General features: G+C 31.6%; 1 protein-coding gene and 1 pseudogene across 1 annotated transcript; one reads left to right on the top strand and one right to left on the bottom strand.

The window, feature by feature from the left end:
* The first annotated feature begins 852 nt into the window (after nucleotides 1-852).
* Nucleotides 853-6,761, top strand: LOC133301619 (aldehyde dehydrogenase family 3 member F1). Its single transcript, XM_061501264.1, has 10 exons — nucleotides 853-1,081; nucleotides 1,653-1,721; nucleotides 3,940-4,036; nucleotides 4,410-4,616; nucleotides 5,009-5,133; nucleotides 5,224-5,328; nucleotides 5,410-5,582; nucleotides 5,728-5,818; nucleotides 5,908-6,057; nucleotides 6,160-6,761. The coding sequence occupies exons 1-10, from the start codon at nucleotides 884-886 to the stop codon at nucleotides 6,400-6,402; spliced, it is 1,458 nt and encodes a 485-aa protein (XP_061357248.1). The 5' UTR covers nucleotides 853-883; the 3' UTR covers nucleotides 6,403-6,761.
* Nucleotides 6,762-8,739: 1,978 nt separating this feature from the next.
* LOC133301614 (probable ubiquitin-conjugating enzyme E2 16) lies at nucleotides 8,740-12,761 on the bottom strand (annotated as a pseudogene).
* Between the last annotated feature and the right edge of the window lie 632 nt (nucleotides 12,762-13,393).

The raw sequence follows: 13,393 nt of genomic DNA, 5'->3' as shown, positions 1-13,393 counted from the left end.
TAGTTGTTTGTATACGTAAACTGGATAAGTTTCATGTGGTTATATCTTTTTTTTTTTGTAAATATGTGGTTATATCCTTTGATCTATTAGTAATATGATGTTGTTACGTGAGAGAATTTTAATTATTTATAAATAAATCAATGATTATAATTTTGTTACTTCACGTATTAATATTTTTTTTCATTTCTCATTACCATTAATTTACTTATGAATAATTAAAATCTTCTCACTTGATATTGTTATGTTAATTAATATATGAGAAGATCAATTCTTATTTTCCATACCTCTCTTTCATGAAATATGAGAACTGAGCTAAACACTCCTTAAAATGGAATTTTTTTTTATAAAACAGAAAAAAAGATATTTTCTTTATTGTAGAAGCTTATGGACTTTTTTAGTTTTTATTTTTCTATTTTTATCAATTATGTGGAAAACCTTTTTCTTTATTTCGTAGCCTAATTTTTCACTTCATTCATTGCTCTAATCAACAACAATCTATCTATTGTGACAACATCATCTTTCATTAATTTTAGCGATGACCTCGTATTCAGTCAAAGATAACTCAAAATATTTTATGAATCAAACATCTCAGATTTATTTAAAGTAAATTAATTATTGAAGAACTTATTTTTAATTTTAGTTTTTATATAATTTCTAAATTAAAATAATTGCCAAACAAACTTTATGGAGTATATATCGACACAATTAAAACAAAATCTTAAGTCAATTTAAGCCTTTTAGGTGATTCCAACCAACATGGCATTTATGAGACCCCCTCATAATAAAGATTCATATCCACAATACACGGGACTATAGTGTTGGGGAAACTAAAAAATCTTTATTATAGAGTTTTGCTGGCAGACTAAGGTATCTCTCAGTTGCCATGGAAAACGGTGTGGGAATAGAAGAGACAGTGAGAGAGTTGAGGCAATACTTCAAAACTGGAAAAACCAAAAGTGTGACATGGAGGAAAAACCAGCTCAAAGCTCTCCTTGACCTTCTTCATCACAATGAAGATGCTATGTTTAAGGCTCTCCACCAAGATCTTGGGAAGCACCCTGTTGAAGCTTACCGTGACGAGGTTATCATTAAAATGCACCAATTTCTTTCTTATTTTAGAAACACAGTTTCAAGCTGATTTATCCCATATATACTTTCCAGCATATAAATTTTATATATATATATATATATATAATGGCTATTGTTGTACTATTACTAATCCTTTTTCTTTATATATATCATTTTTCTTCTTTTTTTGGTAAACCAAAATTTCTTTTTTCTTTATATACACATACACACTGACACACACACCACACAAACATACGGGAAAAGTATTTCATTCAGTCTTTCACTAGAAATAAAGTTATTTCTAGTAAATTCAAAATAATACCGTTTTGGATTATAAAATTAAAAAATTATAATTATAAAGGATAAAATAATCTGTAATAAATTAAAATTATAAAAATACTTTGATTTCCGTCCTAAAACAATATCATTTTAGATTTATCGGAGATAATTTATCTCCATTGACAAGAGAAAGCCTTTCCCTATATATATATATATATATATATATATATATATATATATATATATATTATCCCCTTCAAATTGTATTACTGAGTCCTTGACTGCTTGATTACTTTTTTTTGTAGATTGGAGGGGTAGAAAAATCAGCCAACAACGCTTTGAGCAGCGTTGAAAAATGGATGGCACCAAAAAAGGCAGGTTCTTTTAATTCCTTTAAAAATAAAAAAATACCCTTTCCTACATTTTAACTATTATTCTTATTTTTTTGTGCTTAGCTTGAAAATAACATATAATCTGAATTTCAGCTCTTATCATCATAAGGTCAGAAATTGCTTAATATGTGAATTCAAGATAGCATTGAGGTGTGGAATTTTGTATGGAAACTCGATCCGGAAGTAAATGTAACGGTGCATAAAGTAGTGTGAGCTTTATATATATTTGGGAAAATTTCATAAACCCCAGGGGTTTGTTTCTAAATCATTTTACTCCTAAAGTATTATTTTTTTTTTTATAACATAAAGTATTATTTTATCATCTACATTCATAATCAATTACCCCCTCTACTTCTTTTCCATCCAAATTTAACTAGGGGAATGATATTATAACAACTAAGTTGTGTTACTACCAATCAATCTCACCGTTAGATTGATTATGTTGATCCAACGGTTATATTTATTTCCATCTTTGTATGGTCATGTTTTCACAAATTTAATTCTTTTACTTTAAATATGGAGAATCATAACCATACAAAGATGAAAATAAATATAACCGTTGGATCAACATAATCGATCTAACGGTGAGATTGATTGGTAGTAATATGGTGGTAAAACAACTTTGTTGTTACAATATCCTTCTCCATTTAACTAATGGTGTTAAAGTTTAAACAAAATTCAAAAACAATTAAAAATAAAATAAAAAAAGCCAAAATCTATGCAGGTTACCCCCTAAGTATGTGTCACCTATTCGGAAATTCCCGGATCTACGTTTATTTTCAACTCCCCGAAGCATTTCGTCGCTTACTACGCAACATATTAAGCTCGTAAAAAGAAATAAATTTTAGTTTTGATCAATTATGTAATTCTATTCTGTATTCACTAATTTTGAATTTTGTATCAAAAAGAATATTCATTTAATAATCCATTTTTTCAAAAAAAACAAAAAAAAAAAATTATTAAATTTGATTATGAATCAATTCTTATGGTGAGTCTCGAAAAACTTAATCACTTCTTCCATATGATTTCTGTAAAATCCCTACATTGCATATGTAGATAGTCGGAATACAGGTAGGTGTTTAAGATGAAAACAGCAACCAAAACAAACTGCATACAAAATTCACTTACTTCGACATAACCAAAAAACCCAAAGCTCATGTCGCCAGCAGGGAACCCCATTGCAATGATGTTTTCTGTGATATATGTCATATCTAAATCAAAACCTCCTTCCTGAAAAAAGTAGCCAAAAACTTTGCTGAGAAGAGAACATAGTCATATACTCATACAACTCAATATGAAACAAAGAAATATGAAAATCAAAGTCAATCTACTCCCAAGTCACAACAATAATTATGAAATGAAATTTCTAATAGCTTTTCTCAACTGAAGAGGCTAGAAAGTTCATCATACAGAACAATTAATTATATGACAAGATTTAACAGAGAGTAGGAAAATGTCTGCAAACTTCAGGTCTTTATAAACTTAATACCAGCAATGAAGTTTGCTCTAGAGAACCAGAAAACAAAAAACACTGCTTAGTCCAACTTTGTTTCTGCATTAGATAATAATTGTCACATGGCAAAAGTTATCTGCAAATAATCTCTAAATATAAGCTTCACCCTTTTATTAAGGAAAGGGAAGGCAACAAAGAACCAGGATTAAAGCAATCATCCCAATAGAAGAAACACTATATTGTTCAAATGAGGCAGCATTACACAAAGTAAATTAGATTGAACAAGAACAACAGTTGGTATCTGGGTTTTTTTTTTTTTTTTTAGAAACAACATGTCGTTCCTTAACATGCATAGATTTTGACTTTTTTTTTTTTTTTAATTTTTAACAGTTTTTGAATTTTGTTTAAACTTTAACAATGTTAGTTTAAATTTGGATGAAAAACAAGAGGAGGGGGGTAATTGATTATGAATCAAAGCAAGGGGTAAATGATAAAAAAATACTTTAGGGGGGGTAAATGATTTAGAAGCAAACCCCAAGGGGGTTTATGAAGTTTTCCCTATATATTTTTGAAATGGTTGATTGTGTTCCATTACTCTATTCATGTATTCACATCCTTTCATTTTGACTATATTGCATAATGATTCATTGATCATTGTTCTTGTTTCAGCTGCTTCTTCCTGACAATTCTGGTTAGGACTTGTGTCATCTATTAACTTTTTTTATTGTGTTGCGGCTATTTTTGCAGTGTAATGTACCTTTGCTTTTCTTCCCAGCTAAAGGAGAACTGTTGTCAGAACCACTTGGTGTGGTTCTCATATTTTCTTCTTGGAATTTCCCAATCAGTGAGTCTAATAATTTCCTAGCCAACCTATCTTGTTGATATACACTTGTTACTGTTAGGTTTTGGAATTATTCATGAATTAGTTTCTATACTCTTCATATAATGCAGATACATTTGCTAAAGACTTTTTCATGTACATCTCTTCATTTTTATTACAAAATCTTGACAGATAATATTTAGTATTATTTAAGGGAATAGTACAAAGAGTGGTAAGCCTTTCTGCATTTATGAAATTATCAATGGTAAAAAATTAAGGTACTATCTGTGTAACACCAGGAGCATACTTAATATAAGCTCAAGAATGCTTCAATTATTGTCATACTTTGGTGTTTAAAAATTAATAGCGAAAAAGTTAATGTAGTTACTGTATGCAGTGGTGGCATTGGATCCATTAATTGGGGCAATATCTGCTGGAAATGTTGTAGTGATAAAACCTTCAGAGCAAGCTCCAGCATGCTCTTCTTTTCTTGCCAATACAATTCCTCGCTACTTGGACTCTAATGCCATCAAGGTGATCGAGGGTGGAGCAGATGTATGTGGACAACTACTGCTACAGAAATGGGACAAAATATTCTTCACTGGTATTATTTTCAGTAACAGGCAACTTCATTTCACTAAATTGGGATATATATACATATGTAAATTTAATTTGATTAGTGAGAGTGTTAGACGGGTCAACGCTACGCTACAATAACTCTAACAAATAGGTCTGACACTATGTCTCAACCCAAAATATTAAAGATTGAGTTCATGGGTCCTCTCATTTATATGAACTTTACTTAGTCTTTTACCAACCAATATGGAACTTCATCACACTTTGAACACTCCAACACCGAGGAATCTTTTCCTTTTACTTGGTGGTTTGCTTATAATCTCATTGATGTGCAAAACGAAATATAATCCTATGAAAACAAGTCCAAACTGAACTCTGGTTCTAGAATTACATCTCCATGGTGTATGACATTTTTTTCAGGAAGTCCACGTGTGGCAAACATAGTCATGTCTGCTGCTGCAAAGAATTTAACTCCTGTTACTCTAGAGCTGGGTGGAAAATGCCCTGCCATACTTGATTCCCTTTCCAATCATTCAGATTTGAAGGTAGTTTACATATGAGTTGTATTATACTTGCCATATTCAAAGTTCAAGGTCTAATTTAATTTTCTTTTCTGTACATTTGTGAGCATTAAGACTGCAGTGAAAAGAATTGTAGGAGCGAAGTGGGGATCTTGCGGCGGACAAGCATGTATAGGAATAGACTATGTGCTTGTTGAGCAGAAGTTCTCATCTGTTCTGGTATTCATTACACATCACAAGCTGCTATTTACACTAATGTTTTATTTTCTAATAGTAAGTTGTTGGTTGGTTTTCTTCTAGATAGAACTATCGAAGAGTATACTCAGAAAATTTTATGGTGACAACCCAGTAGAGTCAAAGGCCATTTCGAGAATAGTAAACAAGCAGCATTTTGAGAGATTATGCAATCTTCTTAAAGATCCTCTTGTTGCGGCTTCCATTGTTCATGGTGGTTCAGTTGATGAAGAAAACCTGTAATAGTAGTCTCTTCCTATATCTGCTACTTCTAATCTATGTTGTTCTGTTAAGTTTAGAATGTGATTTCTGCCTGCAGGTATATTGATGAATTGATAGTAGTCAAATTAGTTTAATTCATCAATTTCTTAACAACCTTTTCAGGTTCGTTGAGCCAACAATCTTGTTAGATCCTCCACTAGACGCTCAGATAATGACTGAAGAAATCTTTGGCCCACTGCTTCCAGTGATCACAGTGAGAATGAACAATCCCATTTTATGTCGTCAATTATCACATATATTATGTCATTGTCTCATTGAACTTTTAACTTGCCATCGTTACAGACGAATAAAATTCAGGAAAGTATTGAATTTATAAACTCAAGGCCGAAACCTCTTGCCATATATGCCTTCACCAAAGATGAAACTTTGAAGAGAAGGATTCTATCAGAAACCTCCTCAGGAAGTGTCACATTTAATGACACATTGATTCAAGTACTTCTTTTTTATCTTCTTTTTCTTCCCCTTCTTTTTTTATCTAGCAAAGTATAACTTAAGAGAAATATGGTCTAATTAATAGTGTCATTCTATGTGCAGTTTTTATGTGATACGCTACCATTTGGAGGTGTTGGCCAGAGTGGTTGTGGAAGGTACCATGGGAAGTACTCATTTGACACTTTCAGCCATGAGAAAGCTGTAATGCATGGAAACCTTTCCATTGAAATTGAGCCAAGGTACCCTCCTTGGAGTAAATTCAAGCTAGAGTTTATCAGATTGGCATACAGATTCAACTACTTTGGACTATTGCTGCACATGCTGGGCTTGAAAAGATACAACTAGATCAATCCCTCGAGAATATCTTTAGTACATCAGATGTACCAAACTCGGTACATATTTTTCCCAAATTTGAAAAATTTTGTAATGTGGCTAGAAATAAAAAAAATTTAAAAGTGATGAATTTTTTTTCAAATTTGGAAAAAAGATGTACCGAGTTCGATGTATCTGATGTACCAAAGATATTCTCCAATCCCTCAGCTACGGTGCCTATCTATCCTCAAATTGATGTTGACTCAAAACGCATTAGGCTTTAATGTGACTGAATGAATATGAGTGGTGGAAAAATAGGAACAAAGGTTTTCATTATCTTTCTGTTATGTTACCCTGTTTGCAAAAGTTGCACATGTAGTGAATATCAACTTGACAACCTTTCTATCTATTATTTTTCTTGCTAATAATAGGATGTTTCTATATCAAATGTCCAAACAATGTCAAACATTCGTAATTTTAATTTCTTCTCTCGGCCATATTCAGAACAGGAACGTTGCCAAATAGTGGACGACACCACCTGATAATTTTCTTAAAATTAATATGATGTTGTGGTTTTTTTGTCGAGGATTATTCATTCCGAGTTGGTACCGTGATTAGGGACAAATTTGGAAATTCTTTGTTGCAAAGAGCAAGTGTATTAAAGGAGTTTCGAACTCTCGTTAAACTAAGATTATTGCCTAACGAAAAGGAGTCGAGTTTGCATGGGAATTACGCGTCATAGGTAGGTTCATTTGGAGGGGATTATAGCAATAAATTCCCTTAATTAATAATGAGTTAGTTGACTATTCTTTTTACGATGCACAAACACTTCAAAAAATTATACGTGTCATGTCCGACACTTCGACAATAGGCATTGCAGAGATTCAAAAAAAAAGTTCAAAGATTGCATTGCGTTTTTAGTTTCAATTATTAGATACGTTGGATTATGATTACCATTTTATTGAGTTTAATATAAATATTTGTGGTACTTATGTTTCTTTGCAAAATTAATGGATATGATAAGTTTAGTTTCATTTTTTTGTTTAATTATTGAATATTAAATATAATATATACTACATAAATTAAAAATATTATTTAATATTAAAATATGTCCAAATATATCAAAATTTAATATTTTTTAAAATTAATATGTCAAAATATCATGCTATATATGATGTTTTGTGTCGGTATCATTGCAACATAAATTCTTTTAATGGTTTGTATGTTATGGACTTACGCGAGTAATACATTACTGGGAGTTGTAATAAGGTTGAGTTAGCCAAAATTTGCATATGTTTAACGCATCATTCTTAAACATTTTTTTAACAAAATAAGAAAAATATATATTCAAACACACTCTTTATCTCTCACTTGTTCACGTAAACAAAACGAGTGTAAAAGATGGTATAATAATCTAGCGTGTAAATAACATAAACCTTTTATTTGGAATGAAGTTTTACTCTAAAGCTTATTCATGTAAATATAATCAAACAAAGTTAGTTTATAACTTGATGTAGGCTATGAAAAGGGATAATGCCCCCGTCAATTAATCAATAATGATAACAAGCAAAATTACAACACAATCAATGATGATTATGCCCCATTAATCTTAGGAGTATGATCAAAATTATAACACAATTAATGATGATTATGCCCCATTAATCTTAGGAGTATCGTTTTTTGTCCCTCCAAAACTCCAGGATCAGAAGTCCATTAGTCAAACCATTCATGTATATTATCTGTACTCCTTACTCCAGGTGGATTGAACTCATTCTGTTTGTTTTCAGCAGCAATGAGCAGCATTGATTTAACCTAAGAGTACATATACTTACATTTGTGCACTTTGTAATATTTTTCACTTATGAGGAAAATGGCCCAATTGCCTTTTACAGCCATGACTGTATGCTAAAATTCAATCAAAAAACAATATACCATATTTTTTTTTTTTTTTTTGTAAATACAATATACCATATTATATTAAATAATTACATAAGTAATTGTATCAATAATTATTTTACATATGTAAATGGTTGATTAATTTAATCTGCAAAACATACGTAAACAATGTCTGACACAAGAATTTTCTCCAAACACTGTTCACCACAACATTACCACATACGGCATGAGACTCAGATTATCAAAACCTGTGATTCATAAGAATAGCTTTACTTAAATAGAGACTTCATATACAATAGGAAATAGTCCCTTGAATTGGACCATATTCAGGGTTACTTTTTTCTTTTTCTTTTTTCTCTATATCCTTTTCTTTTCCCTGCTTTGTGAAAGGGAGAAGAAATCACCATTCCAACTAAAACTCAATGCTTCATACTCAGCAAGAAAATACCATATTAAAAAGAAGCAGATGCCTAAGGAAAAAACAAAAATCAAAGGTGCCCAACTTTGTTGCATTGGCTAGAGTATGATAGTCAACATGTAAAGACTATGCTCCCGCATCATCCGTGCCAAAAAGGATTAAAAAAAGCAGGAGTTTTTTACCAAATCATTACAGAAATTAGGAATTAGTGGTCCATATTGTCCATTGGGAGATATATAAGACTTAAAACCACGAGAAATAAAAGCATTGAAAACGACTAGTTATCAAATATGAGGAGTGAACTCAATATTCTCAGCTTGTTTGCTGGTTAAAGTTGATCAAGACACATTGTTTCCTCTTCCTTTGCAAATACCAGGTAATTCCAATTTACAGGAGAGTTATTATGGCGTTTAAAGGGAGGAATTTCTCAATATGCCTTTCCCCATTTCTTCAGTTTTCCTTTTCAAAGGATAATCCTCTATACTAACTTTTGAGAACTTATTACCAGTTATTATACTTTATCATCATGGAACCACCACCTTGTCTCCTTGGGAGATCTGCCATTTCTGCATTTCTTTACATAGTGGTCATTATCTGCAGGGCGTTGCTGCAGACAAAAAAAGTTATAGTAGTTAAGTCAAGATAGAAACCTATTGGATGCTGGATCACACTTAAAAGCACAAGTATAATCTTAAATTACATATGTCCTATATGACCCAAAAAATGTATATATATGTCCTTCAAATATCAGGATTATAACACAGCTAACATGGGCAGTTGACGTGCCAAACCGCACGCACACACATCTATAGAAACTCTAAAACTGAAGCATATGTAAAATAAAAAGACACGCAAACGCAATAACTGGAATAGACTCAAACCTTTACAGTTGAGCTTGAAAGCATCGACAGAATGCTGATGCATATAGAACTAACTGTCATGGCTGGGGACCACGAATCATATAGTATATCTGCATAATTCATAAAGCATATCAAATGTCAGCTCACCACCAAAAAGCAGACCAAAATCAATCATACATTTTATTGTTGGCTACATGTGACTGTGAGTATTATAGATAAAAAATCAATGAGATTTCAGTGATCTACTCTTACTGCAAAATCAAATGAACAAACAAGAATGTTATCTATTATGACAAGGTAAACTATTTTACATGCTTCACACAGACATTATCAAATAGTTGGGAGATAAAAGTTAATGCTTCTTAACTTCCTCTCCTACACTCAACCTTCAAGGAAGGGATAAAAAAATTATTTTCTAAACAACGTATTAAGCCCGGGCATCAACATCAACAGCACCTTTAACCCAAGCTAATTGGGGTCGGTGGTAGATGAACCCAATGATAAATAAGAGGAGATTAAAATATATATATATATATATATATATATATATATATATATATATATATATATATATATATATATAAACTGACTCATTCTTCAAATCAACATCTAGATGAGAACGGGTTGAATGAACAGAGGAAATAACAATGCATTCCTAACTTCCATTTGCACTTTCGATTGTTACCCTCTTCATCTCACTTAATATTAAGAAAAATTCCCAGAAGATAATTCTCAATATAATCAACTAGCATTTCTAACAAGCAAAAGAGTGAATAATTAAGGGGGCGTTTGGTAGAGGAGAAAAAAAAATTATCTGGGAATCACAATTACTAGGAATATGGTGGGAAAGTGAGTTTACAGGAAAAGTAAAAAAAAAAATTGTTTGATAGGCCGAAATATTACCGGAAAATTTGGTTTACGTTTCTTGAGTCTATATTTGGTTGAAGATAAAATATTACTGGGAAAATGGAGTGAAATTACGAAAGTAACCCTTGCCTAAAGAGTAATTTTTTTAAACTCTATAAAGCTGGAAAAAAATTTGAAAAAAAAGCAAACGCAGCTTTCCCATGTAAATCAGAATAGCACCCTTTGGGTTGTATTCTCAAGTGGTGATTTGCTCTCAATTTTACACACAATGACACTTTCCCATGCAAATTAGAACCCTGGGCAAATATTTTCAGAACTCCTATCAAACGCAGCTTTCTTTGAATCCCGTGTGCACTTTTCCAGGCAACAAATCAAACTCCCCTACCAAACACCCCCTAAGCATTCAGCTGAATCCTGACCAACCATGCAAGGTATCTATTAATCAAACATCCATAAAATTCATATATAAAATTACTAAAACTTTACTCAAAAAAAGTTTCTGAAAATATTTTGTGGTAATAACACTAATTCAATTTCCCTTAGAATAGATAGGGTGAAATAAAGAAAACAAGAGAAGCAGCTACAAGCAAAAATTCAGGACAAATTCTTATGTATTCTGAGACTAAAACACAAGTCAATCAAAAATTAACTTGCGACACAGAAATTGAATCTGTGGCACAGATTCAATTTTATAATAAAATCTAGGAAGTCGAGTGTGTTGCTATGAGAATACATAAGTTCTCCAAATTTAGACGGTGCAGAAGCAGAGACACTGATAAAGATGATTATGAAGGTTTAAATAAAATTTTAAAAATTCAAAACAAGATATACAAGCATAGAAACATAAAGAGAAACACATAACACAAGCTTCTACTTACTCCTCATGCACATCAGAATTTTCCTATCTACTATTCAGTCACACTTAAAATTCACAATGCTTTCATATTAAAAAATGAAAATTACACTAAAGACATAAATCTGCACAATTACTGAAGTCATTTGCTTAAATTTTCTCTTGTTCCATATATTTTCTAAGGTTCATTAACTTCTAAAACATAAGCTATTTTCAATTTTCAATTTTCAATTTCAGGAGTAAAATTTTATTTTCCAATCCATCACTGGATCTTGATTCTCATACAACCCATTCCCATCCTCTTCCATACAAATTCTTAACAAGCAATAATAAATTTGAATATAATGACTTGCAAGGAAAAATGGAAGCAATTAACAACATATGGATGGATGGTAGAAAGAAAGCATCCAAAACAAACAAAATAAGTGCCAGAAAGCATGGACTATATAGAAAAGCTGATGTAAAGTTGTAAACAAACAAAAGAGCACTAACACATACACCAAAAAAGAAAAGAAAAAGAAAGTAACACCTATAACCAAAGGGAATATCTTATAAAATAAAAAAGATTAGACCATAAGACAATGAACAAATGACATACCTAAACAAATATGCCCGTTGCTATAGATATGGGGATGCAATGGAGCAGGATGCAAAAAAATGACCTGTTAAAAACCCTCCATAACAGAAATCAGAACAAATCTAGCTACAAAATGGTGAATTCACATAAGTTATGAATAACGTATAAATTATGAATAACCTGCGGAGCTTCCATTGGGTAATTGTCTGGAAAATCCACCTGAAGCTGGTAGGTCTCATTACTATACAGCGTCCCAGGAGCTCCAGTCACTTCAATAACCCACCTTTGAGAAAAGTTGCAAATAAAAAAATAAAAATATACTTTCAATAACCAAAAACATAAACAAACCTAATCGAAAGAACAGAACTTGAAAAGAGGAAAACGGTCCAGGACCCATTAAGCACCACAAAAAAGAGTTCAACAAAAAAAACCCCAATTCACCAATTAGAATAAAAAGAAGTAATACAACAACTAAACCTTAAAATTAAATAAAATATGAAATAAAGAACAGGGAATCGCACAAATTTCAAATTTTCCAATGCATCGAAATCGGAAGGAATACCTCTGGAGATTGTCGGTGACCTTGTGGTTGAAACCAGCGGGGGGACTGACCTGCCACTCCACGAGCTCTTTTTGGAGCCTATTGCAGGCAATCTTACTGAGATTCTGAAAAACATGCATCAACGTTAATCAGAGATAAGATTGAAAATGAAGAGACAAATCGATATGAAATTGGAAGATGGAATTGAGGAAGGTAGGGCTAACCTTGCCAGAGGAAGATGAGGAAGTAGTCATGGTTTCAGCGCGCAGTGAATGGCAGAAGGCGAGGAGTGTGAAACGAACAAGAATAAGAAGCTCTTTCTTTCTTTCTTTCTTTTTTCCGGTAAATAGAAGAAGCTCTTTCTAAGGAAGGGACAAAGAGTATATGCGGCAAGGTTTATGACCCATTTATTTACGTTACCCAACCATCACTCTTTAATAATAATAGTAATAATAATTATTATTATTATTATTATTGTTATAAATATATATAATTTTTTAATGTTCATAACCCCAAATTGTAACTCCTCAACACGAGAAATTATACTTATTACCTATAAACGTCTTGGCCACATTAGCTGTATAATCCTCTTAGGGTTTGTTTGGTATGATGTATAAAGCCTGATAGTATAAGTTTATACTATACGTTATGACATTTTCAGTTGTTATGTGATACATTTTTATCCTTTGACATTCAATGGTGGATTAAAATCTGATGATCGAATAATCAAAGACGATTCATTGATCAGCCTTTGGTCATTAACTTTAATAGGACTTCCTGAATGTGATAGTTTGGTATCTTTATTTTTTTGAATATGTGGGAATCTAATGACAATTAAAATGATTGCTATATGTATTAAAAGATTATTTTATTAAAACTGTTTCCGCATTTATGTCTATGAGCATAATAAAGGATATTACTACGTTTCGATTTAAATCGATGCATTAAAGTTTAATCAAACCCACAATTAAATTAAAAAAAATTATTATTATATTATTACATTTCAATTTAA

The sequence above is a fragment of the Gastrolobium bilobum genome, unplaced genomic scaffold, assembly GCF_033153095.1.
Source record: "Gastrolobium bilobum isolate Gb01-03AN ecotype WA unplaced genomic scaffold, APGP_CSIRO_Gbil_v1 utg4620, whole genome shotgun sequence".
NCBI lineage: Eukaryota > Viridiplantae > Streptophyta > Magnoliopsida > Fabales > Fabaceae > Gastrolobium > Gastrolobium bilobum.
Note: the sequence above shows the minus strand (reverse complement) of the source record. Positions and strands in the feature narration are given on the sequence as shown.